The sequence below is a fragment of the Peromyscus maniculatus genome, chromosome 20 (assembly GCF_049852395.1).
Source record: "Peromyscus maniculatus bairdii isolate BWxNUB_F1_BW_parent chromosome 20, HU_Pman_BW_mat_3.1, whole genome shotgun sequence".
In the NCBI taxonomy this organism is placed as follows: domain Eukaryota; kingdom Metazoa; phylum Chordata; class Mammalia; order Rodentia; family Cricetidae; genus Peromyscus; species Peromyscus maniculatus.
The window spans coordinates 26731366-26757036 of NC_134871.1; the positions used below are offsets into that span (position 1 = coordinate 26731366).

At 47.0% G+C, this 25671-nt stretch overlaps 2 protein-coding genes across 2 annotated transcripts in view; one reads left to right on the plus strand and one right to left on the minus strand.

Annotated features, from left to right (window-relative positions):
• Rgs22 (regulator of G protein signaling 22) overlaps positions 1 to 25671 on the plus strand; it is a 163379-nt gene that overhangs the window by 100354 nt on the left and 37354 nt on the right. The window lies entirely within an intron of this gene.
• On the minus strand, positions 19428 to 22948 carry LOC143269830 (uncharacterized). The gene is made up of 3 exons (XM_076556990.1): positions 22909 to 22948; positions 20231 to 22853; positions 19428 to 19885 (listed from the first exon to the last, which is right to left on the minus strand). The coding sequence occupies exons 1-3, from the start codon at positions 22946 to 22948 to the stop codon at positions 19519 to 19521; spliced, it is 3030 nt and encodes a 1009-aa protein (XP_076413105.1). The 3' UTR covers positions 19428 to 19518.

Below are 25671 nucleotides of genomic sequence, written 5' to 3' on the forward strand. Positions count from 1 at the left end.
TGGGAGAGTGGAACCAATAAATGAAGCAGACTAAAGTCTCATGCAATAGCCAACTTTATTCAGAGCATCAGACAATTTATTTATACTCTGAGGTTATGAGGAGTCACATGAGTAAAGTGGACAATCACAAGGGCAGGCCACATGTGCTGGGCAAGCTGCATGCAGTAAAAACATGTTTTTCCTTAGAGGCATATAAACAAATAACGATAGCCAGTTGTAATGAATAATCTGAAGGAAACTCACTCCTGTCTGCTACAGCAAAGAGGGACACAAAAGCACATTCCAAAACAATTCTGTGTTTTTGAAGAAAATGAGGTCACAAGACTCTTGTCTTGGTTTCTTGGAATTTTCTCACAAGTACTCAGAAATCTCAACATAGCTTCATTCATGAACCATGTTCCAATCTCTCTCTCTTTTTTATTTTTTAATAACAGGATAGCCAGAGTGTTTTGATTTGAGATGTGGAAGCATTTCCAAACTGTGTCCAGTACTATTGGTTACATTATTATATTGGTCAGAAAGATCTAGACAATAGCTTGAAAAGAGACCCACATGATTAGTAGTATCTTGTAGAACATAAGCCCATATTTACCTTTAATAGGAATACAAATGTTATGATGTCCTATGCAAATAGGAAGTGATTCAAATCAGATGAATGAATGAGTCTATGACAGTCCCAAGGTCCAGGCACAAACACAGAGTCCTTAGTAATGATAACAGGAGCTGGATCCACCCAATCTACAAGTTGAAGCAAAGGAGGATGAGGAACCTCCAATACATGTGCTCAGAGGCACCACAAATGCACAGATCAAAACATCAAGCTTTGGCAGAGAAGAATTCTCAGGTGACGTAGGCTCTGTGTGTTTCATAGAATAACGTCTCCCTTGGTGCAAGGGCCTTAACTTGGCCCAGGTGGACAGACTTGACTTGTGATGGCATGGTGAATATCTCCTTTTGCCATTTAGCTGGAGGTCTACTCTCTTTCTGGTGACCTCCACTGTCTCCTCACCCTTAGCCATTGTCCTTGATGACCCCAGGGCTGGAGGAATCAAAGAGGAATCCTAATGTTCCAGTGGATCCATCTGCAATGACAAATGCAGACCTCTTCCCAGTTTTCTTCTGGGGAGTAAAAGTAGGGCAGGTTAATGTATCTGCTGCTTATTCCCTTCTGCAATAAAACCAGGGAGGTTGCAGTGTGCATGAGTGTGAGTCTCCTGCTGGAAATAATCCTACAACATAAGCAGAATCTGAAATGATATTTAAGGGTTTATGAATTAAACATAATAGATGAATCAAAACAGCCAGTTTGTTGGGCTGAGGAAAAAGAAGTATTAATAGATTGATGAATATCTGGGCCATGAATGTCTTTAGATGAGCCATCAATAAGGTAAGTATCTGCTGGTGGAATAGGAGATGGTTGGATGGATGGAATGGAAAATTATTTGTTGTATGAGGAAATCCCATAGCTTGCTAGCTGGATAATGATTTCCTAGACTTCTATAGTAATCTGCAAATGAAATTTGAAAATTCAGAGTTCTGTAACACTTTAAAAAATTGATTGTTAGTTAAGGTTATTATAATACAGCAAGGATCAAATCCATATAATTGTTAACATTGGGTCCTCCCCTGATTTACTAATTGAGCAAGAAGAGAAAGGTAAGCAGTTAGTATTTTATGACCCTTATCGTGTGAATAAGTCTATTCCAAAGGTTTATCCTCTTGTGCTATAATACCTGTGGGAGACAATTTAGTGGGGAAAATAAGTAAGTTTAAAGGAAGTGAAGGATCCACATAATACACAAATTCCTCTTTTAGTCTGGATCCAAATAGCTATAGGTCTTTTCTTGCCTCTTGCGATAATATTCGAGGACTGTCCAACGCAGTCTTCTTTCCTTCGAGAGTTTGAAATAGATTGGTTAGTGCATTGGAAACACCAAGCACAGCTCATAAGGTGGTGAGGAATTGGGAACCGATTCCTTTTTCCTGCCCTAGCTTGCCTAGGTTGTGAAGTTAGCATTTTCATAGGCTTTTCTGAGTCCTTATCAGGAAATGGAGGGAATTTAAGCTTACATTGATTATTGAATTCCTCACCCCATGCTTCAGAGTCTTTCTCAGGCAATGGGGGATATGGATCTGAAGGAGGCTCCGGGAGGGGGCTGAGGGAACTGTCGCTGACGTCGCTGTCACTGGCACTGTTTTTACTTTCAATTTTGCCTGGCAGGGGATGGGGGGGTTGGGGGAGGGGGGAGGGGAGTGGGGGAGGGGGGGAGGGGGTGGTTAGACTTTTTTGTCTTAAGGTTTGATCATCAGTTTATATTCATTCAAGGAATTAGCCTTCTCTTCTCATGATTGATGGCCTCCTTATCTTCCTTAAGCAGTCCTCCTTTGATTTTTTAAAAAGACTTATTTATTATGTATACAGTGTTCTGCCTGCATGTACACCCGCAGACCAGAAGAGGGCGCCAGATCTCATTATAGATGGTTGTGAGCCACCATGTGGGTGCTAGGAATTGAACTCAGGACTTCTGGAAGAACAACAGCCACTGCTCTTAACTACTGAGGCTGCCTTAGGCAGTCCTAATTAGTGCCCAAGTGACCCCAAATTGAGTAGGGATCTCCCCCTTGTCTATATGCATTTTCAATATTCTTTTGTACTTTGTCCCATACTTCTTCACCTAAAGTTTCTCCTTCTGGAAACTGGGGATTATAATCATAAACAACTTGCCAGCAATCTAATAGTCGTGATTTTAATTCTTGTGTTCCCTCTTTCTTTAAAAATGATTCACAAGCTCGGCATAAGGCAAAGCTTTCCCATTATTCTCACTCATCTCCTGTGAGGGTCCCTCTCTCTTACCTCGGAGCTGATCTAGAGGCGGTGGGACCTGGAAGAGGGGAGCTGACAGACGAGGTGGGCTAAGTCTCATGGAATAGCCACTTTATTCAGAGCATCAGACAGTTTGTACTCTGAGGGTGACGAGGAGTCACATAGTTGCTGTAGATATCGCTCTATATAAATAAAACACTGATGGCCAGTGACCAGACAGGAAGTATAGGCGGGACAAGGAGAGAGGAGAATTGGGAAAACAGGAAGAAGGGGGGAGAGACACTGTAGCCACCGCCAGGACAAGCAACATATAAAGACGCCGGTAAGCCACAAGCGACGTGGCAAGGTATAGATTTATAAAAATGGGTTAATTTAAGATATAAGAACAGTTAGCAAGAAGCCTGCCACGGCCATACAGTTTATAAGTGATATAAGCGTCTGAGTGATTATTTTACACGTGGATTGTGGGACTGGGCGGCTTGGTGGAACCTGGAGAGAAGCCCTCCAGCAACAAATAGTAAAGTAGACAAGCACAGGGGCAGGCCACACATGGCAGGCAAGCTGCACACAGCAAAAACATGTTTTCCCATAGAAACATATAAACTAAAAACTATAGCCAGTTGTAATAAATAATCTGAATTAAAATCACCCCTATCTGCCATAGTGGGGGTGGGTGGGTGGGGGACACAAAAGCACAATCCAAGACCAGTTCCATGTTTTTGAAGAATCAGAGGCCACAAGACTCTTGTCTTGGTTTCTTAGAGTTTCACAAACACTCAGAAATCTCTTCCCATATTCATTCTTGGACAGTGTTCCAACACATACACACCAACACACACAAGATTCAGGAGATAGGAAACAGAGCTGGGCATTTGGCTCATTGGCAAGTGCTTGCCTAGCAGGTATGAGACCCTGGTTTCAATCTCCAGCACTATAATAAATAAGTAAAAATTAAGTTTGTAAAAAGGAAAAGAAGGCATTCTTCTTTTTAAAAAAAAAATCACAGGTTTCATTTGCCTGAAAATGTCCATTTTATTCTGGTGACTTAATTCATTATAGACTTAAGGATGTGATGGTTTTGTTGTTTGTAGTTAGCATATATTAATTATATAATAACACATAATTGTAACATTTCCATAGTGTAAATCACGTATTTTGACCGTATCCACCCCCACTACCCCGTCTTGTTCCTTCCATGTCCACTGATGCCCTCCTTCTTCCGACCATAGACTGTTTGCTCTCAGCAGTGTGCAGACGTCAGCGTTCAGTCCGGGCTGCTGGAGTCTGCCGATGCTCTTGGACGCCTTTCCTTACTGCCTCAGCCTGCCCTCTGACTCCGGAGTTCTGGGTTTTACCACAATGTGCCTGCTGCCATGCTCGTTCTTGGGCTTCAGCTGCTTCTCAGATCTCAGGCATCATGCTTTTGTGTCGGCTCTGGGGAGCCCTCAGCTGACCCATCTTTCAGTGTTTACACTTGGGGATTCCCCATCGGAACCATGCTGGTGCTTTGCAATGCATGCTGTCTTCATTTTGCTAGGCAACCCACCCACTGAGTTAAATTACGTCTTTTATTCATAAGGCTTTTTGTTTGTTTGTTTGTTTGGGTGGGGTGTTTTTGTTCTTTGTTTGTTTGTTTTTTGAGACAGGGTCTCACTATATAGTCTCAGTTGGCCTAGAACTTACTACGAGACAAGGCTAGCCTGGAACTTTTAGAGATGTGCCCACCTCTGCCTGGGATTAAAGGTTGGTGCCACCATGCCCAGCTATAATTTTTATTCTTAAACATCATATTTGTGTTTTATAGTTCTTCCTGGTATTTTCTTTTGTTCCATATATTTTTAAATTTTATCATTTAGAGCAGGTGTTATTAGTCTTTAGCTGTATTTGTTATTCTTGCATGACAGTTTTATCACAAACTTTGTGACTCAGAACAACACACATGTGTTGTATCCGTCTTTGTGGGCCAGGATTCTGGGGGCAGCAGTGCTGGGTCCTCTGTGGTCAAGACTGGGTAGTTTTCACCATGGACCAGCCTGGGGAAGGGTCTGCTTTACTGTTCCTGTGGTTGTTAGTAACATTCAGTTCCCAGCAAACTGCCTCACTGAGAACTGTTGTTGGCTGTGAGCCAGAGGCCATTCATGGAGCTGCACCATGTGGCTCTCTGCATGTGGTTATGTACAATACAACAACTTGTTTGTCCATTCAGCCCAGAGGAGACTCCTTAGCAAGGTGGGCATCACCTTTTCACATAATATAATTGTGTACTTGTCTTTGCACATAAATCACTCTGTGTCTGTGTACTGTTGGTTAGAAGCAAGCCACACACATTATGTCCATACCTGGGGGAGAAATCAAGAGAGGGCATGACAGCCATTTGTGATGGCACATGCCGCTAGTCCCAGCTCTTTGAGGTAGAGGTAGGAGGATCTCTGTGAGTTCAAGGCCAGAATGGTCTACATAGGACAATTGTAACTACATAATGGGACCCTATCTCAAAAACCAGAGGGGGCGGGTGGAGAGAAGGGGAGAGAGAGGAAAGGAGAGAAAGCCTGGATATCAGGGTGTTTATAGGGGCCACCCTAGAGGCTGGCTGCCACAGTGTTCAATAATTCTATGATTTGTAGTTCTTGGAAGAACTAATTTTTAGTTCTGCTGACATAGTGGATTCTTTCTTTGTGTGTTTAGTAATTTTGAATTATGAGCTCTTTGGTGGTTTTTTTTATGTCACTCTTCTGCTGGGCACATTTTAAATGCTAATTTCTTATCTTGGAGAGATGTGAAAGTTGACAAAGTGTGAACTGGAAAACCAGGCTCACCACAAGGGGAACAGTGACAAATTCTCAGGGAAGGCAAATGTTTTCCTCTTACAGAAAGGAAGGTGAAGACAGGCGCTTGGATTTTGTTTCCCAGGCTCAGTAGGTAGAAAGAATCTTGTGTGTGTGTGTGTGTGTGTGATGTGTGTGCAAAGGCATACACACAGCACAGCACGCTTGTGAGGAGGTCGAAGAACAACTTCCAGGAGTCAGTTCTCTCCTTCCACTGTGGGTTCTGAGAATGGAACTCAGGCATGGCAAGCACTTACTAGGCAAAGTCACAGAGCAGGGACAAAGCCGAGCTCAGTGTTTGTTTTTGAAGGAAAGTTGGAATATCTCCAGAAAGGCTTTTTTGTGTTGTTTTTGAGACACTGTCTCACTATGTAGCCCCAGCTGGCCTGGAATTGATTTGTATGCCAGGCTGGCCTCAAACTCATAGAGATCCACCTGGATTAATGGCATGATCACCATTCCAGGCAAAAAAAGGTTTTTAATAGCAAATTGAGCACAGGTGTTAGAGAGAGCATGAAGGAGAAGCTTGAGGAAGCATAGCTCCACACACTGAAGGCAGGAGGGCCGCCGTGTGCTTCCCGGAGAGCTGTCCCGTGTTCAGTCACGAGCTCAGAGCCTCTGTTGTGCTTTGCTTCCTTCTCTGCACGAAAGTTCTCACGGCGCATGTGGACTTTCAGGGACTGTACCAGGTGATGCAGGTGAGAACATTTTGTGGTTAGTGCAGAGCAACCTGGAGAAGAAAGAAATCTTGCTGTTCTCAGGGCCAGTATCTAATTAAGGTTCTGCCAATTGTCTGGATAACAGGGAAGGAAAGAAGAACTTGAAGTAATTGAAGAAAATAGAAGGATCACAGCTACTAAGTCAAGGGTTGTTTGCTTAGCCACGCTACCACTTTAGCCACGACCTTAGCCATGACCTTAGCCACGACCTTAGCCACCGCTACCATCTTAGCCTTTGCTACAACTTGTTCTGAGTTCAAATACAGTGTGATGAAACTGGACCGACCAGAACCACGTTCTGTTGAGAGTCTCTCAGAGGGATTTCCTGTGAGACTGTGTCTCCTAGTAATGTCAGAAGCTACACCCATTAAGTCTCACAAACACGCCACCTAAGCATGAGCTGAGCAAGGACAATAACAACATTCGTGCCAAAGTGGGTGGGGAAAGCCCACCAGGCCCTGGCTCCACACACAGAACTAGAGGGAAAGCGAGGGATGCCGAGAACAGGAAAAACAGTCCTCCCCAGGACTCGTAGATTGGTTACCCGAGACCAAAGAGTCAGCCCTGAAACGCACATAGGACTGAGCAGGGTGTAGCCGCGAACTTAAGAATATATGTGCAGTACATGTACATAGATATACTTAACAATTAAATGAATTTGAAAGAGAGTGAGAATATATGCCCATGGGAGATGAAGGGGAAGGGGAAATGATGTTTTTATATTATTATAATCTTTAAAAAAATTAAAAAGATTATTTCACGCTCTGGGTCCTCTGAACACAAGAGTGAGCAGTGTCCTTGGAGACGCTTGTTCTCTCAGGAGGAAGAACTGCTGAAGTAACCCAGTTGTGTTGGAAAGAAAGAGACAGCGGAGTGATGGAGAGAGGAAACACTCTCTTCCTTTACTGGTAGGTAACGGTGATTTTAAAATATTTTAATAATTTTAAAAATAAAACTTTTGAACTGCATTAGAAATGAGGGACCCATTTCATTTTCTCTAATTTTTGAGCCAAAAGCATCTTTCCTTTTAGTCTTATTTAACACAAAATAAATCTTTCTTTTGATGACAACCCCTTACACACAAAAATGATTCTTTTCCATTTTGCTCATATTAAAACAGCTTCAGACTAAATTTGAGTTCTTTCCAATCTTTCCAACCATAACTAGGTTCCATCTTGATAATCGCAAGTCCCATCCCTGACATCTCCACATACTGACTTGTCAGCACTCTCTGGCCCAAGACTGTGGTAAGAGCCTGACTGCTTCTGTCCCACACATTCCTCCAGTGACCCCTCGAAGAGGCCCAGTGAGAAGTTAGTTCCCGTGACTCTGGGGTGCAGAACACTGTTTGAGGGAGGAGGACAAGGTTGATGTTGGCTGTCTTCCTCCATCCCGTTCTACCTTATCTTTTGAGACGGGGCCTCTCACAGACTTGACCCCTGGGTGGCTCCCAGGATCTGCCTGCATATCCCAGCACTGGAATTACGGATGTGTGCTGTCACAGTGGGCACAGGGATTAAACTCAGGTCTTCAAGGTCCGTCTCCCCAGGCTGTATTGCCACCCATTTTGTGTTTTCAGCGTTCACGAGAGAAAGGAAACGCAGGAGCTGAGCTGACAGATGACACGAGACCTAGACACACGCACTGATCTTAGGACGCCTCAGCTGTAACAGTGCAGAATTTGTTCACACACCCATGCATCATTTCCTATGGGGTGACGGGAGGCAGTGTGGCTCCGATGGCCACCCTAGATTGCACAGGGTGACCTGCCTGGGGATTCTCCAAGTGTCCACACACTTGTCCCATTGCCCTGCTCCCGCTCTGCAGCCGCAGCAACAGACAACAAGACAAACCAAAGAGCAATCGGATCAGCGATGGCGCGTCACCCTTAGCCTAGACACTTTCACTGCTGTGCCCACAGACGCCTGCATGTGACTAGGCTCGGAGCCGAGCAGGGGCCCTGTGGGCTCGCAGAGCACACACTGCTGCTAGACCCCAGACCTCTGGGCCTTTCCCAGTTTTCAGGGAGACATTGAAAGGTCGGAGGAAAGGACCAGGCAGACCTTTTCCTCTAAGTTTGCATGGTCCTGGCAACATTTTCCAGTGACATGTGAGCTAACTTTAGTTTAAGCCAAACCTTGGGTGTTGTTACCACAAACTCATTTGGGGAAAAAAAAAGGTGACGTAAGAGGGGCTGTGTGGAAGATGAGTCTGCTCTGCTCACTGCCATCCATTACTGTAATTGTTTAACTCCTCTCGGAGTTTATGGGGCTTAGACACTTCAGGGTGGTCCTGACGTTTTCATTAAAGTGCTATGAGCTAAGTGCTCCTCTAGGCCGGCGTGTATTTCCAGGTGCGCTAACAGAACTCCTTGCTTTACACAGCAGTAATTACCAAGCTGCGATGTCTCAAAGATGAATGGACCAGGGTGAGGGGTGAGGTTGGATGTGAGTGAGTGTGGGAAGCCATGGCCTCCTTAGAGCTTTATTGGAAATTTCAGTGTCTTGATAGTTTCTTGAGTGCTGGGCAATTACTCTCAAGCTTTGTTAGGTTATTTGTTTTTGTTACAGAGAGATGGTATCCCCAGTTGCAGTAGATTGGATTCCTGGGCACTGTGGATCACTGAGCAGAGTCGGGACAGTTCTTGTTTGACCTTCATTTTGCTAGTGAAGTGGATTCAGGGTGAACACGTCCAGCGACCAGCTCTCTGTCTCACAGTTACCATTCATTTCCAGCCGTCCTGCTGGTGTCCGTACCAGCTGCCCAAATGCAGCCTGAATATTCTGCACATACTACGGATCAGAAAAAATAAGCCCCCCCATCCCCCAGACCCAAGGTTTTCTCTTACCATCTTATCCAAGGAAGGCTAGGACCTGAACTTCTCTGGATCACAATTATCATGTCCGCTGTGGAATGCTTACCATCTCCTAGGTTCTGTGCTAATACATTTGTATGCTGCTGCAATTCTTGACAAACCTGAGAGGTAGGTGTTTTTGTTGCTCCCACCCCTAGTCTGTAGATTAGAAAACGGAGACTTTGCCAAGGCCATTCCCTAGCAGTTGGTAATTGTGGAAATAGAACTGTTATGACTCCAGACCTTATACTAACTGTAAGCTTTTATTATTATTTATTTCCTCTACAAAGATGAGTGTCTACTACCTTGCTTAATCTTCCACGTTAATGTTTTAAGATATCCTTGTGAACGTTACATGTTAACCTTTACCATTGACATTTTCCCCGTGAGACTTGGGAGTCCGTGAAGATAATTTTTGTGTCCACTTTGGAACTGGAACTGGCTTGTGTTAATAAATGAAATAATCTGTTGGCATGCTTGCATTTTCAGCAACATGGTATAAATGTAATCACAGTTAATTATTATTTTTCTATGAATGTCATTGCCAGCCATGTGTTTTTAAACAGCTTTTTTTTTTTTTTTTTGAGTGAAATGGTTTAATGATTTCTCATATCCCACCACCCACAATGGTCCACAGCCTGGCCTTCCAGATGCCACATTTATCCTCTAATAAGTTGACATGAACAATAGTGATATTTCCTCCCCTCTTTTTTTTTTTTTTTAAAATAAACTTTCTTTATTATGTATACACTGTTCTGCCTGCATGTATGCTTGCAGACCAGAAGAGGGCACCATATCTCATAACAGACAGCTGTGAGCCACCATGTGGTTTCTGGGAATTGAACTCAGGTCCTCTGGAAGAGCAGTCAGTGCTCTTAACCTCTGAGCCATCTCTCCAGCTCTCCTCCCCTCTTATCTCACTCAAATGATTTTTAAATTTCCCCTTGAAACGTAGACCATATATAATAATTCAAAATAACTCTGAGTGGTTGTCTAGAGGTAGAAAGCCACACTGGCTGCTTTTGTACTGACGGGGCCAATGCATCCAAGGAAGGACATTCCCGTCAAGAGGAGACTCCCCAGAAGGGAAGTGTCCCAGAGCATCCTTGACCATGTCCCAGCTCACCGTCCTGAGTGTCTGCTACTCTGCCTGGCACACTAGCTGGAGAGAATATCCGTAGGGCTCAGAGAGTTGGCGTCTGCTCCTGAGCGGGCAGGTAACCTGTTGCGTGAATGTTTGCTTTCCAAGGGGCTGTACCTGCTGTGGATGCAGCCTGCTGGATGATCGCTTTTCTCATCGGAACCGCTTGACGGTCTGCTTTCCTGAATTGGCCTGGGTTTTGTCGGTTTGGGTTTTTTGTTTTTTTTTAAACCAAAAAAGTGGCTATAATCATGTTCTTATTAAATTACTATTCACTGATTTCTATATTGATATTTAGAGGTTAAATATCTCCCTTAAATCCATGCTGCTTTTGTTAGTTTTTTAATTAAAAAAAATTGAGATGATAAAATTCTTGGGCAGTTCAGATTTATTTGACTGTTGGAGTTTTCTTAGCTGCTTGTCTGTTTTACTGCATGTGTGCTTGGTTAATCAGCTTTGCTCAAAATGTCTTAAGCAATGACCGGTCAGTTTTAAAACTCTAATCTATTTTGTCCTTTGAGTTTATGGTTTGTTTCTGGCTTTCTTAACATGTTCTGATTTTTCATTCTGTCCAAACTGGTTCGAGCTAGTGTCCCTCTGATATCCGATTGGTGTTTTCTGAAGTTCTTCTGCTCCGAGGTCTCGTTAGTAAGGGCTGAGCAGTGGCCGGGAGCTCTCGGGTTGCCTGTCTCCACGTTGACATCTCTTGGTGAAGTCCCGTCATGTGCAGATCTCTGCAGCAGTTGCCTCGCAAGACCAGGATGTTGCAATGCTAGGTTCCCGTCTTCGGGATTCCTAACTGAACGATGCAAGGCTCTTCACATGCGAGCCCATCTGTGCAAGGCTTCATCTGTAATTTATCCTCTCGGCACGGACTCTCAGGCATGTTTTTGAGCTCCTAGTGGGATGGATGTGAGAGGTCATTAAAAATCATCATTTTTTCCTTCTTTTGCAGAAAAAAAAGGTTGGATTGCTTGGATTTGCTTGTTGTTTTCTTTTTCTGCCTCATATGAACTCAGATCACAAGGTTCTGTGCCCAGTAGAGCTGTGGATGGTTATAAAAACAGACTTCTCTTTTGCCGAGTTTTGTGGTTTCTGGAACTATCCAGCATCGGGGCATTCATGTCCCTGTTATAAACACCCCTAGGGACTCCTTTTGCCTTTAGCTTCAGAGAGCAGTTTCATCTCAGTGTTTTATATAAGTTCCAAGAGCAGAGTTGTTGAGCCCAGCTGAGAGGTTCCTGTGCCCTGCTGCTGGCCTTGAAGCACATCAATGTGTTCTGCGTCAGGGTTGCGCTGCTGTGCTGAGCTGAAGGATCTGTGAAGGGAGCCGGCTCCATAGGCAAGCGAAGCTCTGAGTTGAGACCCAGTAATATCATTTTTATTTCCCCTCCCTCATGCTTCACTGTTTCCTCTTCAGAGCTGTTCCTTATACTTCCTCGGGAGGACAAATCGACAGGTTCTCTCCCACTGTATCCTTACCCCTGACTCAAGTTAAATTCAACATTTCGGGTTTCGCTTTGCCCTTCTGAATGCTGTTCAGAGTGTGAAGAGGCGAATTTAAAGAAATACTTTTCTTCCAGAGAGCTTCACTTTGATGAAACTACAGGGAAATTATTACACTACATGCTTTCAAAATGGGGGTTAATTAAACAGTCTGTAAGGAAAATGTTATAAATTGGCATGTGCCGGTAGGATATGGGATATTCTAGCTGTGTGGCTTTACCTCCAGTAAACATTAGAACTAGCTGATTTATCTGCTGTCTTGCTCCCCAACCCTATCTCAAGCCTTTTAGTGGTCATGGTAGAAAAAGGGAATCTTTGCCTTTTAGTCAGTGGTAGTGAACGTTTAGCAGCTAACGGTGGAGGGTAGCCCTGGTCTGCAGCATGCACTAATCTCGGGCTGGAAATATGCTCAGGGTAGGTGATTTCGAGCTCCTAATATGACGGGTAGAATACAGAGCTGGGCAGAGATGCACAGCAGCAAACCATCCTGTACTCTTTCCACCAGACCGTTCTGTGCAGGCCAATGACATCACAGTCCTGAATGGCAGTGAGATCGTGCCAGTGGGAAGCATTGAGTTTTAAGTGGTCATTATCTTTGATTTTAATATAATTTCTATATTTAAAAGGTTATTTAATTCAACTTTTGATAATGACTAAATTTAATAGTTGGTTCACAAAATTTCCGAGTTTTTTGGTTAGCTCCTGTGAGCTGGGACGAGGCAGCCTGCGTTCTGACCATGGAAGGAGGGGGAGCGGCAGAGAAGTGCCATTCTGATCCTCTCCATTTCAAGTTTCACTGGCGTTAGAGCTGGAAGCCCTACCCTCCACCTTCAGAATTTCCCCGGATTTCAGAAACTGCTCAGAACCTCCTTGTTAGCACCCTCACAGACGGCATCTTACCCTTGCTCCAGAACTGGCAAGTCCCCCATAGCTTGCCTACTATAAACTTGAACAGGAGCTGATTTTAAAAAATTAAAACTTGACAAACTCTGTGCGTTTCCACAGCCCAGAGATTCCCCTTCCTCTGTCTTTCCAGTGTAAGAAGTGGGAGCGTGGGCTTTGCAGGCCGTCTCCTCCTCTGCTCCAGGGACGGACAGCTTCAGCTGGCACCACCATGTCAGTCTGTAAGGCAAACCCCAAAGGACTTACCTGGAGAAGCAACTGCAAACAGACCTCTTTTTTTTCTGATATTCCTTTGGTAGTTATCTTGGAAAACTCCTAGAAGAATATGAAAGATACACATTAAAATGTCTTCTGCTGACCTTGCCATTATAGTCAATTAATGAGTCTAAGAAAAATGGACTTCTCGATGGCACAACATACTGAAACGTACATGGTTTCTCCTAACCTCTCCATTACTTCAGCTAATTATGTTGAAAAATCTGTTGGTTATTACTTTGTAAATCAGCACACCATAACTCTATGTGTTTATGGGTACGTTGTGATTTGATATGTGCAAACCTAATATAATGAACAAAGCAGGATAATAAGTGTGCCCATATCTCATACACTTATCATTTCTTTGTCTTGAGACCATCAAGGAAAGTCGACAAGTGTCCCCAATATCTGCCTGCCCATCTCATCTGCCAGATGTCCTATAGGCTGGTGTTCAGGTCTCACAGCATGTAGGTTTGGGAACATCTTCCAGTTTTAGAGTTTTCTGTCTCTCTTTCCCACTTCCAGGCCCGGCCTGGTGGGGACAGTCAAACATCAGGCAAGCACTGTAGCCAGGCTGCTCATTAAGATCCCACACCCCGTCATTAAATGAATACATCAAAAGGAAGCATGTGAAACCGTTCCATTAACACGGCCAACAGCTGCTGAGTAGCAGGGCGAATCAGCACATGTGGCGCAGTGTTTGGTGGTTTCTTGACTTTGCCTTTTAAGGCTGCACAGAAATTGGTCTTGTTTTCATTGGAACCCAGATGAGTGTTTGGCTGCAGCGCGTCAGGCAGCCTGAGCTCGTGGGAGGGTTCCTTCCCAGCACTGCTCACCTTCAGCCCGGTGAAGCGTCACTCGGTGCTTCCTCCGTGTGCACGCAGCACACTCCTGGAGTGTGACTGGAATTCCCACTTCATCCGTTAGTACTTGGTACAAAAAGAAACCCAACTGTCACAGACAACTGTGGGATGTCTCACAGTTGCTTTGCTTTTTAAATTGTTTTTTTTAAAAAAAGAAAGGAAAAGGATATATTCAGAAATCCTGCACTCTCGTCTGCCAGGTGTGCTTGTCCAAGCTTGATTGTATAAGAAGAAAACATTGGCATGGTAAAGATGAATCTTCCTGTGTTAGGGCATATTTAAAAGGAGGGTGGTATCTACTAAATGAAGAAGATGCTCACTGTTACTCTTTATTATTTTCATGGTGTTGGGTATTGAACACATGGCAGGCAAATGCTTACCCACCAAATGAAAATTATCAGTTGGTGATACTTTAATCTAGCATGCAAAAATATGATCGGCCTGGAAAATACAAAGGTCATTGGCCAGTGTCAAAGGTTGTTTGCTCCATGCCCTAGGCAGTGCAGTACAGATGGTGTGCAGAGCGCCGTCTCCAATGAAGAGCTGAGATTTCCTTAGGCAAGAATACAAACCTTTCTTCATATGATGCCAAAATAAGTAATGTGTATAAAAATAATTTATTAAATGGGTACAGTGGGTGTGCCCTTATTTACTAAGCTCTCAAGAGGCAGAGACAGGAGGATTGTAAGTTCAAGATTAACCTGGGCTAATAGTGAGATCTTTTTCATCACCCCCAAAGTAAGTTAAATATTATTTTCATTTATTGCCCATTAAAAAGCAAAATATTTATCAAAACATTGTTTTTCCCTTCCATGCCCTTTTAATTGGTTTTGGTCTTTGTTTCTTTGGGTTCATTTTGCTATTCCCTTTTCCTCCTCTGTTCAGCTCTTCTTCCTGTCTCCATGGTACCTATCCTGCATCCTTTTCTCTGGCTTGTCCTGTTAGCAATGAAATAGTCTTATTAAGAGTTCAGTTCAACAAGGCAAGAAAATGGACTCCCAGAATTTCCAAACTTTTTTTAAGGGAGAAGCCTTCTGCTCCCTCCCCCCACATTTGATACACTTGCCAAGAAAGTGAGTCATAGACGCAGGTGTAGCGGTGTGGGCAGGATGCCCAGCATGCACTTCCTGATTATATAACCTTTGAGGGTCTCCAAGAGAGATGGAGCTAAGAGCTGTGTTGTGCACAGTGCCAGGCAGCCTGATCATAGACAGGCGATGCTTGTATTCCTCCTGGCCTGGGAAAGCATCATAAGTTAATGTTTAAATTGGAATCATGTCTGCCACAGCTGTGTATGCGTGAATCTTTGCTTTATAGTTAGAGTGGCCGTGTAGAACATGAAGGGAGCATTTTGTCTTTAACAGGAGCTGTGTTGTTATTTATTTTGTGGTTGAAAAAGAGCTGGGTGGCCAGAAAAGCACCAAATGACCCAAGATATGGTAATAATATCTCTAACTTGTAGTTAAATTAGTTATTCAGGAAATACATGATAGTCTTTGTATGTCATCAAAATGTTAGGTAGCATCGACTTAAAGTTACCTCACCTAGGGCTGGAGAGATGGTTCAGCGGTTAAGAGCACTGACTGCTCTTCCAGAGGTTCTGAGTTCAATTCCCAGCAACCACATGGTGGCTCACAACCATCTGTAATGAGATCCGGTGTCCTCTTCTGGCCTGCAGTCATACATGCTGTATACATAGTAAATAAATAAATCTTTTTTTAAAAGTTACCTCACCTTTACAAAAATTATAAAGGTGCTTAACTTTTTTTTTTTTTTTTGATTTTTCGAGACAGGGTTTCTCTGTGTAGCTTTGCCCCTTTCCTCGATTTCGCTCTGTAGACCAGGCTGGCCTCAAACTCAAAGATCCTCCCGAGTGCTGGGATTAAAGGCGTGGGCCACTACCGCCTGGCTAACTTTTTTTTATTATGTGTGTTGTTTTATCTTTTTCATATATATATATATATATATATATATATATATATATATATATATATGAGTATCCTATAGTTATAAGTCATCAAGTTGTTCCTTGATTATTAGAAAGACATTTTGGGATTTTAATTTTTTTTTAAGATTCATTTTCTCTGATGTTTGTGAATGTTTGTCTGCAGGACACACGTGCCCTACATGCACTCCTGGTGTTCTCGGAGGTCACAAGAGGGTGTTGCATCTCCTGGGACTAGAATTAAGGATGCTTATGAGCTGCCATGTAGGTGCTGGGGTCTGAACTCGGCTCCTCTGAAGAGCAACAAATGGCTTTAACTATTGAGCTCTCTCTCCAGCCTGATATTCAGATCTTAATGCTGAAAGTCAGTTTGTAAATTTACTTTGTTTTCTGAAGTTGTGGAACATTGTCGCCTGGGCATAACATGGCCATCGTTATCTTGGAAAGTAGCTGTGACTACCGGGCTTGATAAAGCCTGCTACCATATCCTTGTGGAAGGAAAGGGAGGGGTGAGGGAGGGTCACTGGATTCTAACCTGAAATTCTGGCCACTTCCTCCTGCCCTTCCCAGCAGTATGCAATTCTCTCCTACCTGTATGAGGTATTGTGAAGTGCTGCATTGCATATAGGATGTGGAAATTAGCTAAGGAGGGCTCTACATGCGCCGCTTTGGGGAAGTTGAAGTCACCCATGTTGGTGGGGGACTTTTCAGTGATAGGCAGTCAACCACACACCTGTGAGTAATCCCTGTAAGGAGGCCTAGTAACAGGGGCCTGTAAGCTGGATGTGGGCACCGCTGGCCTCTTTTACCTGCCACTGGTACTCTTACCTGGAGCTCGTATGTATTTCTTCACATCTCCCCAGGAAAACTAATGCCGTGCCCTTTAAGAATTGACAACTGAGTTCGGCCTTCTTGTCTTTATTCCCTTGTCTGCCTTTGCCTCCATCACCTTGAAGAGGTGAGGAAGCACAAGCCCTCTGCTTCTGTGATTTTACAAAAAAATACAAAGAAGCAAGGAGATGGAATAAATCTTGTTACTTCTAAGGATCATGCTGATCATCATAGGAGCTGGACTCGAACAAGGGGTGAAAGACCCCCAGGGGAGATCTTCCCTCAGGGAGAGACCCCGGACCCGGGAAACACACCGAAACCACAGATCAGATGCAAACAGCAAGAGGCTTTATTAAATGCACAGGTACCTGGGGCCAAGTCTCTCGGAAGACTTGCGCGCCTACCGAGGGCAAAGGGGACTTTTTATGGGATTTCAGGGGCAGAGGCGCGGCTACAGAAGCGAGAAGCATAGTTACAGGGTCCCTATTGGCTGTTTTACAGAGGGCCAGGGTGAACTTGGGGTCGCGTTCTTTAATTATCAGAAGTTTGATGTGTGGCTGACTTGGCCTTGCCCAGGCCAGCTGCCTATTCTTCAAGGCCAGGGGCCCGCCATAAAATATCAACTGTCTTACTCCCAAGGCTGCTGACCCAATTATCCCCTATCTTAGGCCCGATGGCTGACCATAGTTATCTTTTTCTTCCAAGGCCGGCTGGCTAGTTAGTCACAGCTGTGAACTCCTGTTTTTCTGATTCCTGCAGAATGGCGTTTCTAAGGCCAAGTTATTGGGGGGGCATAACATCGGCCCAACGCCCCATATCCTCATAATGGAGCGGGGGTCTTTCATTCCCCCATTTTCTTTTGTACCAAATGAAATCTTTCATTCATGGGGAAGAATAGGGATGTGGCTCCATTTCCACCTGGCTGAGTTGTTGGTATTGTTGGGTCAATACCAAGGTCTGAACAATAGAAACACGTTCCCTGATAAATTGGACAAGTCTGTTTAGGATGCAGGGCCCAAGTGTCAGAAGGAGCAATAAAATCAGAAGGGGCCCTATAAGGGTGGAGACGAGGGTGGTGAGCCAGGGAGACCTTTCGAACCATCCTTCAAACCATCCCTGTTGTTCTTTAAAAAGTTTTTGTCTTTGTTCTAATCTCTTTCTTAATTTGGCCATGCTATCTCTTACCATCCCAGTATGATCCGCATAGAAGCAACATTCTTCTCTGAGGGCAGCACATAAGCCCCCTTCCTGCAGGAAGAGGAGGTCTAATCCCCTCCGGTTCTGCAGAACTACCTCAGACAGGGAGGTGAGTGACTTTTCCAAGGCACTCACGGATTCCTCCAGTGCCTGGATATCAGTATGCATGGCAACCTGGAGTTGTCTGAACTGGTTGGTTTCCATGAGGGCAGTGGTACCTGTGCCTATTCCGGTGGCGATTCCTCCCACAGTTAATCCACCTAGTATTAGGGCCAGGGTTAGCGAGACTGGCTCTCTTTTTATACGGGGGACCCCTGTTTCATATCGAGCATAGATATCTTCAGGTGTATGGTAGATTATCCTGGGGTACAATTCTATTAGTACACAATAATCGGCCATGTTAGCTAGTATTGAGGGAGAGAGGCATGGTGTAAGTCCAGTGCTACAGGCCCAGTAGGTTCCGCTGGGAGCCACGAGATAATGGGGTCCTGGGACAAGTACCTGGGTGTGATTACACAGGTGTTGATGGGTATAGGGTACAGTCCCCAGACATAGTCCTTGTCCTGACACCTCGGAGATTGTGAGCTTATGCTGAGGTGTCGAGGCACATCCTGGTGGGGGTGAAGAAGAGTTGGTGAAGCTTCCGACTACGGCCACCCCCTCATAATAGGGAGGTGCGGAAACTAGGCATAACCAGCACTCCTGAGTCCGATTTGGGTTGGTAACATTGAGGGCTGAGTAAGCGCCCTCTATAAGATTCAATAGCCGGTCTCCCGTACCTGGTCTGGGTGGCTGGAGGATGGCTGGGGTTACAGCGACATTTGGAGCCGTGCTTGGGCGAATAGCGGGGAAAGAGGGACGCTTTTGGTCAGAGAGAACCTGGTTGGGACCTATAAAGGTGGAGAGCTCCGTGATTTTAAGCTTAATCGTAAACATAACTCCCTGGTCCCGTCTTGTCATGTAAAGTCTAAGTCCCCATGTTTTACCTTTAATCCAGTCTTGTGTGGTCTCCCTTCCCTTCTGAGTGAAAGATATATTCAGGGGGTTGCATGTGAAATTTACACAGGGACCCTCCCCCTTCCAGTAAGTGTTATCTCTTCCTGACGTGACAGTTCCCCAACAATGTCCTTGGGTAAGGGGACGCCACGAGTGGCTTTTTTCTTGGGTAGCTCTTTTTACCCTAATGAGGTCCCAAGTGGATGAAGGCTTCCAATAGGTATTCCCAGTTGTTTCACATCCCCATGTTTTACAGAAGTAACTTTCATAACCCCCACATTGGCTAATCATCTTTTTGTCCCTACCATCCCGGGGGCAGACGTAGAAGGGTAGTTGTGACAGGGCTGCCCTGGCTTCAGGGTGACCACATCCGTATTTTCCGTCATTACATTTGCAAGTTCCCTTACCGTCCTGACAGACGTCTGGTGCTCTGGGGTTCATGGGGTCAGTGGTAGGGATGTCCCAGTCCTCTGACCCCGCTGCTAATTGGCAGAGATCTGGATGTAAGTTAGGCCACCATGTAAAGGGGGTGTGAAGGGCGGTTGTTTGCCAGACCGTCTCCCCAGTTTGTGAGACAACCTGCCAGGTAATTTTCTTAACCAGGTGGGGGCTCTCTGGTGATGCCCCTCCTAATGTCAGGAGGAGGACTATTAGGGGGATCAAGGGGACCCCCGAGTGAGTCTTATCTTGAGTGGGTTCGAAGAGCGTTGAACTTTCCATGTTGATGTCTCGGTGTCCTCAGCTTCGTCGGGTTCCTTGGCAGCCTTCACATGTGACGCGTGGACCCAAGCCGCTATCCCGTCAACCTTGAGTGCGGTGGGAGTAGTTAACAGGACGGTGTAGGGTCCTTTCCACCTCGGTTCTAGGTTCTTGGATTGATGGCGTCGGACCCAGACAGAGTCCCCAATCTTGAATGGATGAGGCACCACCGGGCGATTCAGTTGCTCCCGGTATGCATCCGCCAGGGGTTTCCACACCGTCTTTTGCACCAGCTGGAGGGCTTGGAGGTGTGCCTCTAGGGTAGGGCTAGTGGCAAAAGAGGAGATGTCAGGGTGAAGGAAATTTACAATTGGTGGGGGAGCTCCATACATAATCTCGAACGGGGTTAGGCCATGAGGCCCAGGAGTGTTCCGGGCTCGGTAAAGGGCTAGGGGGAGTAGGAGCACCCAATCTCTAGTGCCAGTTGCAAGCGTTAATTTGGTTAAAGTCTCCTTAATGGTTCTATTTGCACGTTCTACCTGTCCTGAGCTCTGGGGGCGGTATGCACAATGAAGTTTCCAATCAATCCCCAGTAGCCTGGCCACCTTCTGACTTACCTGGGAGACAAAGGCGGGCCCATTGTCTGACCCCAATATCTGGGGCATTCCATACCTGGGAAAAATTTCTTCCAGGAGCTTCTTGGTTACCACGTTAGCGGTCTCCTTCTTGGTAGGGAAGATCTCCATCCACCCTGAAAATGTGTCTACAAAAATCAGAAGGTATTTATATCCATATAGTCCGGGTTTTACCTCGGTGAAGTCAATTTCCCAATGGACTCCTGGGCGGTGACCTCGCAGGCGGCTCCCTCTGCTCAGATGGGCTTTTCCTGGATTAACTTGGGCACAGGCAGGGCAGCTGGAAGTCACCTGTTGGAGGACCTGTTCCTGATTCAATAATACAGTATCCGAAGTCTCATCAGCCAGAAGGGCCCTCATCTTGTTTTTGCTCAGATGGGTTAACGCGTGGAGGAACTTGAGCATATATTTGGTATGGGAGGTTGGCATAACTAATTTGTCATCCATTATATAAGCTTGTCGCTCGGGGCTCCATCTCGCCCCCATTTTCTTCGCTAGTTCCTGGTCCTCCGGGCTGTAAGACATGGGGTCTCTACTTGGCTGTTGGTCCTGCAAGACCAACAGCTGGTCGCCCCTTGGGGGTTGTAAGGCGACTGTCCGGGCTGTTAGATCAGCCAGCCGATTTCCCCGTGCTACGACAGAGTCATCTTTTTGGTGCCCCGGACAATGTATGATGCTGAGCTGATGCGGGAGGAACAATGCCTTTAAGAGTTCTAAAATTTCTTTTTTGTTTTTAATTTCCTTACCCTCCGAGGTCAAGAGGCCTCTTCTTCTGTAGATTTCTCCATGTACATGAGCAGTGGCGAAGGCATATCTGCTGTCAGTATAAACCATGAGTCTCTTACCTTCCGCCATCCGGAGGGCCTGGGTCAGAGCGATCAGCTCTGCTCTTTGGGCCGATGTTCCAGGCGGCAGCGGTGAGGCCCAAACTACCTCTGATTCGGTGGTAACAGCTGCTCCGGCCCTCCGTTCTCCTTCTTGGTAGAAGCTGCTCCCATCCGTGAACCAGATAAAATCTGGTTTCGACAGCGGTTGATCTGTTAGGTCAGAGCGGGTGCCATGGACCTCCGCCAGAATCTGGAGGCAATCGTGCTCCTCGGATGGGTCTGGCAAGGGCAGCAGGGTTGCGGGGTTGAGGGAGACAACTGGTCCGAACACCACTCGGTCTGTGTCTAGCAACAGAGCCTGGTAGTGGGTCATCCTGGAATTTGAGAGCCACCTGTCTGGGGGCTGCCGGACCAGAGCTTCCACCGCATGAGAGGATAACACAGTTAATGGCTGTCCCAAAGTCAGTTTCCCTGCATCCTTGAGCAAAACAGCAATGGCGGCTACCATGCGCAGACAAGGGGGCCATCCTGTAGCTACCGAGTCTAATTTCTTGGATAAATAAGCTACAGGTCTCTTCCATGGCCCCAATCTCTGTACCAGTACCCCTTTTGCAAAGCCTGAGTTCTCGTCCACGAACAGTTCAAAAGGCTTGGTCAGATCTGGCAGGCCAAGGGCTGGTGACTCAAGTAAGATGTTCTTAATTCGTTGAAAGGCCTGTTGCTGCTCCTCTCTCCAGTGGAACATGGTCCCAGGCTTGGTGAGAGGATACAGGGGGGCAGCCATTTCAGCAAAACCCGGGATCCAGAGGCGGCAGTAGCCGGCTGTACCTAGGAACTCCCGCACCTGGCGGGGGTTCCTTGGAGGGGGTATGGAGAGTATGGCCTCTTTCCGTGCTCTCGTGAGCCATCTCTGTCCTCCCTCTAGGGCATAACCCAAGTAAATGACTTTGCTTTGGCAAATCTGAGCCTTCTTAGCCGAAGCCCGATAGCCCTTCTGTCCCAGTTTAGCCAAAAGGGCCCGAGTGCCCCTCTGACATTCAGCCTGGGTTCTGGCTGCTAGGAGGAGGTCGTCCACATATTGGAGCAAGATTAAGGCCGGGTGTTCAACCCGGAATTCGGCTAAGTCTGAGTGTAAGGCTTCATCAAAAAGAGTCGGGCTGTTTTTAAACCCCTGGGGGAGCCGAGTCCAGGTCAACTGTCCTGAAAGTCCCATCTCTGGGTCTCTCCATTCAAAAGCGAACAGTAGTTGGCTCTGGGGGTGCAATCTCAAACAGAAGAAGGCATCCTTCAAGTCCAGTATCGTATACCAAACGTGGGTTGGCGGAAGAGTGCTGAGGAGGTTGTAAGGGTTTGGCACCGTGGGGTGTATATCTTCAACCCGTTTATTAACCTCCCTCAGGTCTTGAACCGGTCTATAATCCCCTGTCCCAGGTTTCTTTACAGGCAGGAGGGGGGTATTCCAAGGTGATCGACAGGGCACAAGTACTCCCTGGTCCAAAAGTCTCCTGATGTGCGGTTTAATGCCCTCGTGGGCTTCCCGGGACATAGGATACTGTTTGATTGAAACGGGAGTGGCGGAAGCTTTTAACTGAATAACAAGTGGGGGTTGGTCGCGAGCCAGCCCCAAGCCGCCAGTCTCTGCCCATGCCGAGGGAAATTCCCTCAACCAGTCCTGCATTTCTTGTGGTGGCTCCTTAGAGGGCTCAGATTCAAACAGGCGGTATTCCTCTTCCAGTTTTAGGGTTAGGACTTGTAGGGGGGTCCCTTTGGGTCCTGTCACAGTCGACCCCTTATCATCAAAATAGATCTGAGCCTTGAGCTTAGTCAACAGGTCTCGGCCCAATAATGGGTGAGGGCAGTCAGGTATATGCAAAAAAGAGTGGGTTACCTGTCCAGATGCCAGCTGAACCTTTCTCTCGGTGGTCCATCGATATCTCCTGCTACCTGTGGCCCCCTGGACCAAAGCTGTGCGGTCACTGAGAGAGCCCCCGGTGTGGGTCAGGACTGAATGTTGAGCCCCGGTGTCCACCAGGAAGGTCACTGGCTGCCCCCCAATCTTGAGAGTTATCCTAGGCTCAGGGGGGGGCTCCTGGCCTTGACCTCCCTAATCCTCCAGATTGAGGAGGTCCGTGGCCCTTGACTTAGGCTTCCGAGACTCTTGAGGCTTCTTTGGGCAGTCACGAGCCCAATGTCCTCTCTCTCTACAGTAAGCACACTGGTCTTTGTCCAGTGGTGGCTTTCTCCGATCTCTCTTCCTAACTCCCTCGCTGACCTGTCCCTGAGATACTACAGTGGCCAGGACTTTAGTTATTTCCCTATGACGCTTTTTATCTCTCTCTTCCTGCCTCTGCCATAATCTCTCTTCCCGCTCTTTAGGAGTTTCTCTCTTATTAAACACTTTTTCTGCCTCTCTCAATAAATCTGACAAACTGAGTGAATGCAATCCTTCTAGTCTCTGTAACTTGGCCCTTATATCTGGACTTGACTGATAGATGAAAGACAGTATGACACCCGGCGCCTGTCCTGGATCTTCTGGATCGTACGGGGTATACATTCTGTATGCCTCTCTAAGTCTTTCTAAGAACGCTGCCGGCGTTTCCTCCTTTCCCTGGGTTACATTTCTAACCTGGGCCAGATTGGTAGGGCGTCTAGCTGCCCCTCGGAGACCCGCCAAGAGCAACTGGCGATAGAGACGTAGGTGCTCCCTACCTTCCGGGGTCGCGAAGTCCCAGTTCGGGCGGGTGAGGGGAAAGGCTGCGTCAATGATATTAGGCAATTGGGTGGGTCTTCCATCTTTTCCTGGAACCCGCTTCCGAGCCTCCAGGAAGACCCGCTGCTTTTCCTCCACCGTCAGGAGGGTCTGCAGTAACTGCTGACAATCTTCCCAAGTGGGCTTGTGGGTCACTAAAATGGACTCAATCAGGTTAGTCAAGGCAACAGGGTCCTTAGAGAAAGGGGGATTATGTTGTTTCCAGTTGTAGAGATCAGACGCTGAAAACGGCCAGTATTGGAGCTGGTGGTTAGGACCTTCCCTAAGGGGAAAGGCTCTGGACTCCTTAGCTGGCTCGTCGCGCTTTCCTCGTAGGCGACCGGCAATTGGGGAGGGAGCCGGAATCTCATCTTCCCTCTCTCTCCTTGGAGGCTGTTCAGGCGCCTCCGGGGGGGCCGTCGGTCCCTCCGGTGCCATTGCAGGGGCCACCGGTCCCTCCGGTGCCCGATTCCCTGGGTATGGTGGTGGGTCCTCTGTGAGGAGGTCAATAAGAGGTGAATTGGGGTCCGGGGGGAGGACGGGAGCCTTAGGGGAATCCTTTCGTGGGAGAACAGGGTAAAGGGAGGAGGAAGGAGAGGCGGGAGGGAGCAGTGGTTTGGCGCTCATCAGTGGCGCCGTCCCTCCTGAGCCCCCTTCCCCAAATCGGGGCTCTCCAGTCGTCCCAGAGCCGGTCGGGGAGCAGTCTCCCGCCGATCCCATCCCCGGCCCCGCCTGAGCGCCGGCACCATAACCTGCGGCCGCCTGCGCGTTCCCACCTCCCACAGTCGCCTGCGCACCCGCCTGCGCGTTCCCACCTCCCACAGTCGCCTGCGCACCCGCCTGCGCGTTCCCACCTCCCACAGTCGCCTGCGCCGGCGCGGCGGCCTGCGGGGAGAGGAAAAGACTTGCTGGTGTGGGGTTAGGGAGGAACAGGGAGTGGGAGGGATCCGCCGATCTGGCTTCCTCGGCCCCGGGATTCGGCGAGCGCTGCTGTTGCCGGGGGGCCGAGGGGAAGAGAAACGGCTTAACCCATGGGGGAGGTTCTGTTGTCAGGAGTCTCCACATGGCAATGTATGGGACCTGGTCCGGGTGGCCCTGGGGACTGGAAGCAAAAACTTTTCCCTCCACCTGTGAAATAAGACTAAGGTTAAAGGTTCCCTGACGAGGCCATCCTACATTCATTTTAACCCAATCGGCCTCGCAAAGAGTGATCCATTTTTTCTTCTTGATTACGACTCCTTCGTTGTTGGCTCGTATCTTTACGTCTGACCAGTGTTTAAGCGTGAGGCTCAAGGGGGTGGTGACAGTCTGTCCCATGGTTGTCTCTAGGAGGAGAACGGTTAAACAGAAAACAAGGAACAACAAACCAATACAAATAACACTGACACGCGCTGCGCGGCTTCGGTTCCAAACCGAAAGCAAAACCTCAGAAGGAGACTGCGAGGGTCCAACCCCCTCTTCTCCAACCAGCACAACGTATCCCTCTGATACGTGAGTGGCCCCAAAAAACCGTGCCCCAGAGGGCAATACAGACCGTGCCTCAGAAGGCACTTCAGACCGTGCCTCAGAAGGCACTTCAGACCGTGCCTCAGAAGGCACTACAGATTCCCGTGGAATTCCTTCCAGGGTTTCAGATTTCCCTAGGACGTCTCCTAGGGTTCAGCGGCGAAGTCCAGGCCCGTCGGCCCCCTCTTTCAGATCCACTGACACAGACAGATTATCAGACGCAGGCGCGGAGACAAACAAACAACATTCAACACTTAGGCAAACAGACAACACTCAGACTGGACAGGGATGACATAAACCAAGGCCGGCCGGCTTACCTCCTGATGGTGGGTCGGTGGTCCCAGGGAGGGGTCTCAATCCCCGTACGGGCCACCAAATGAAAGACCCCCAGGGGAG

What these genes read in the sequence shown, in the direction of transcription:
- LOC143269830 (XM_076556990.1), bottom strand. Translation starts at nt 22,948, where the DNA reads ATGGACCACCGAGAGAAAGGTTCAGCTGGCATCTGGACAG. An exon ending in TTCAGCTGGCATCTGGACAG is followed by an intron (nt 22,854 to 22,908) that starts GTAACCCACTCT and finishes TATTGGGCCGAG; the next exon opens with ACCTGTTGACTAAGCTCAAG. An exon ending in CTGGAAGAAATTTTTCCCAG is followed by an intron (nt 19,886 to 20,230) that starts GTATGGAATGCC and finishes TTTTGCCACTAG; the next exon opens with CCCTACCCTAGAGGCACACC.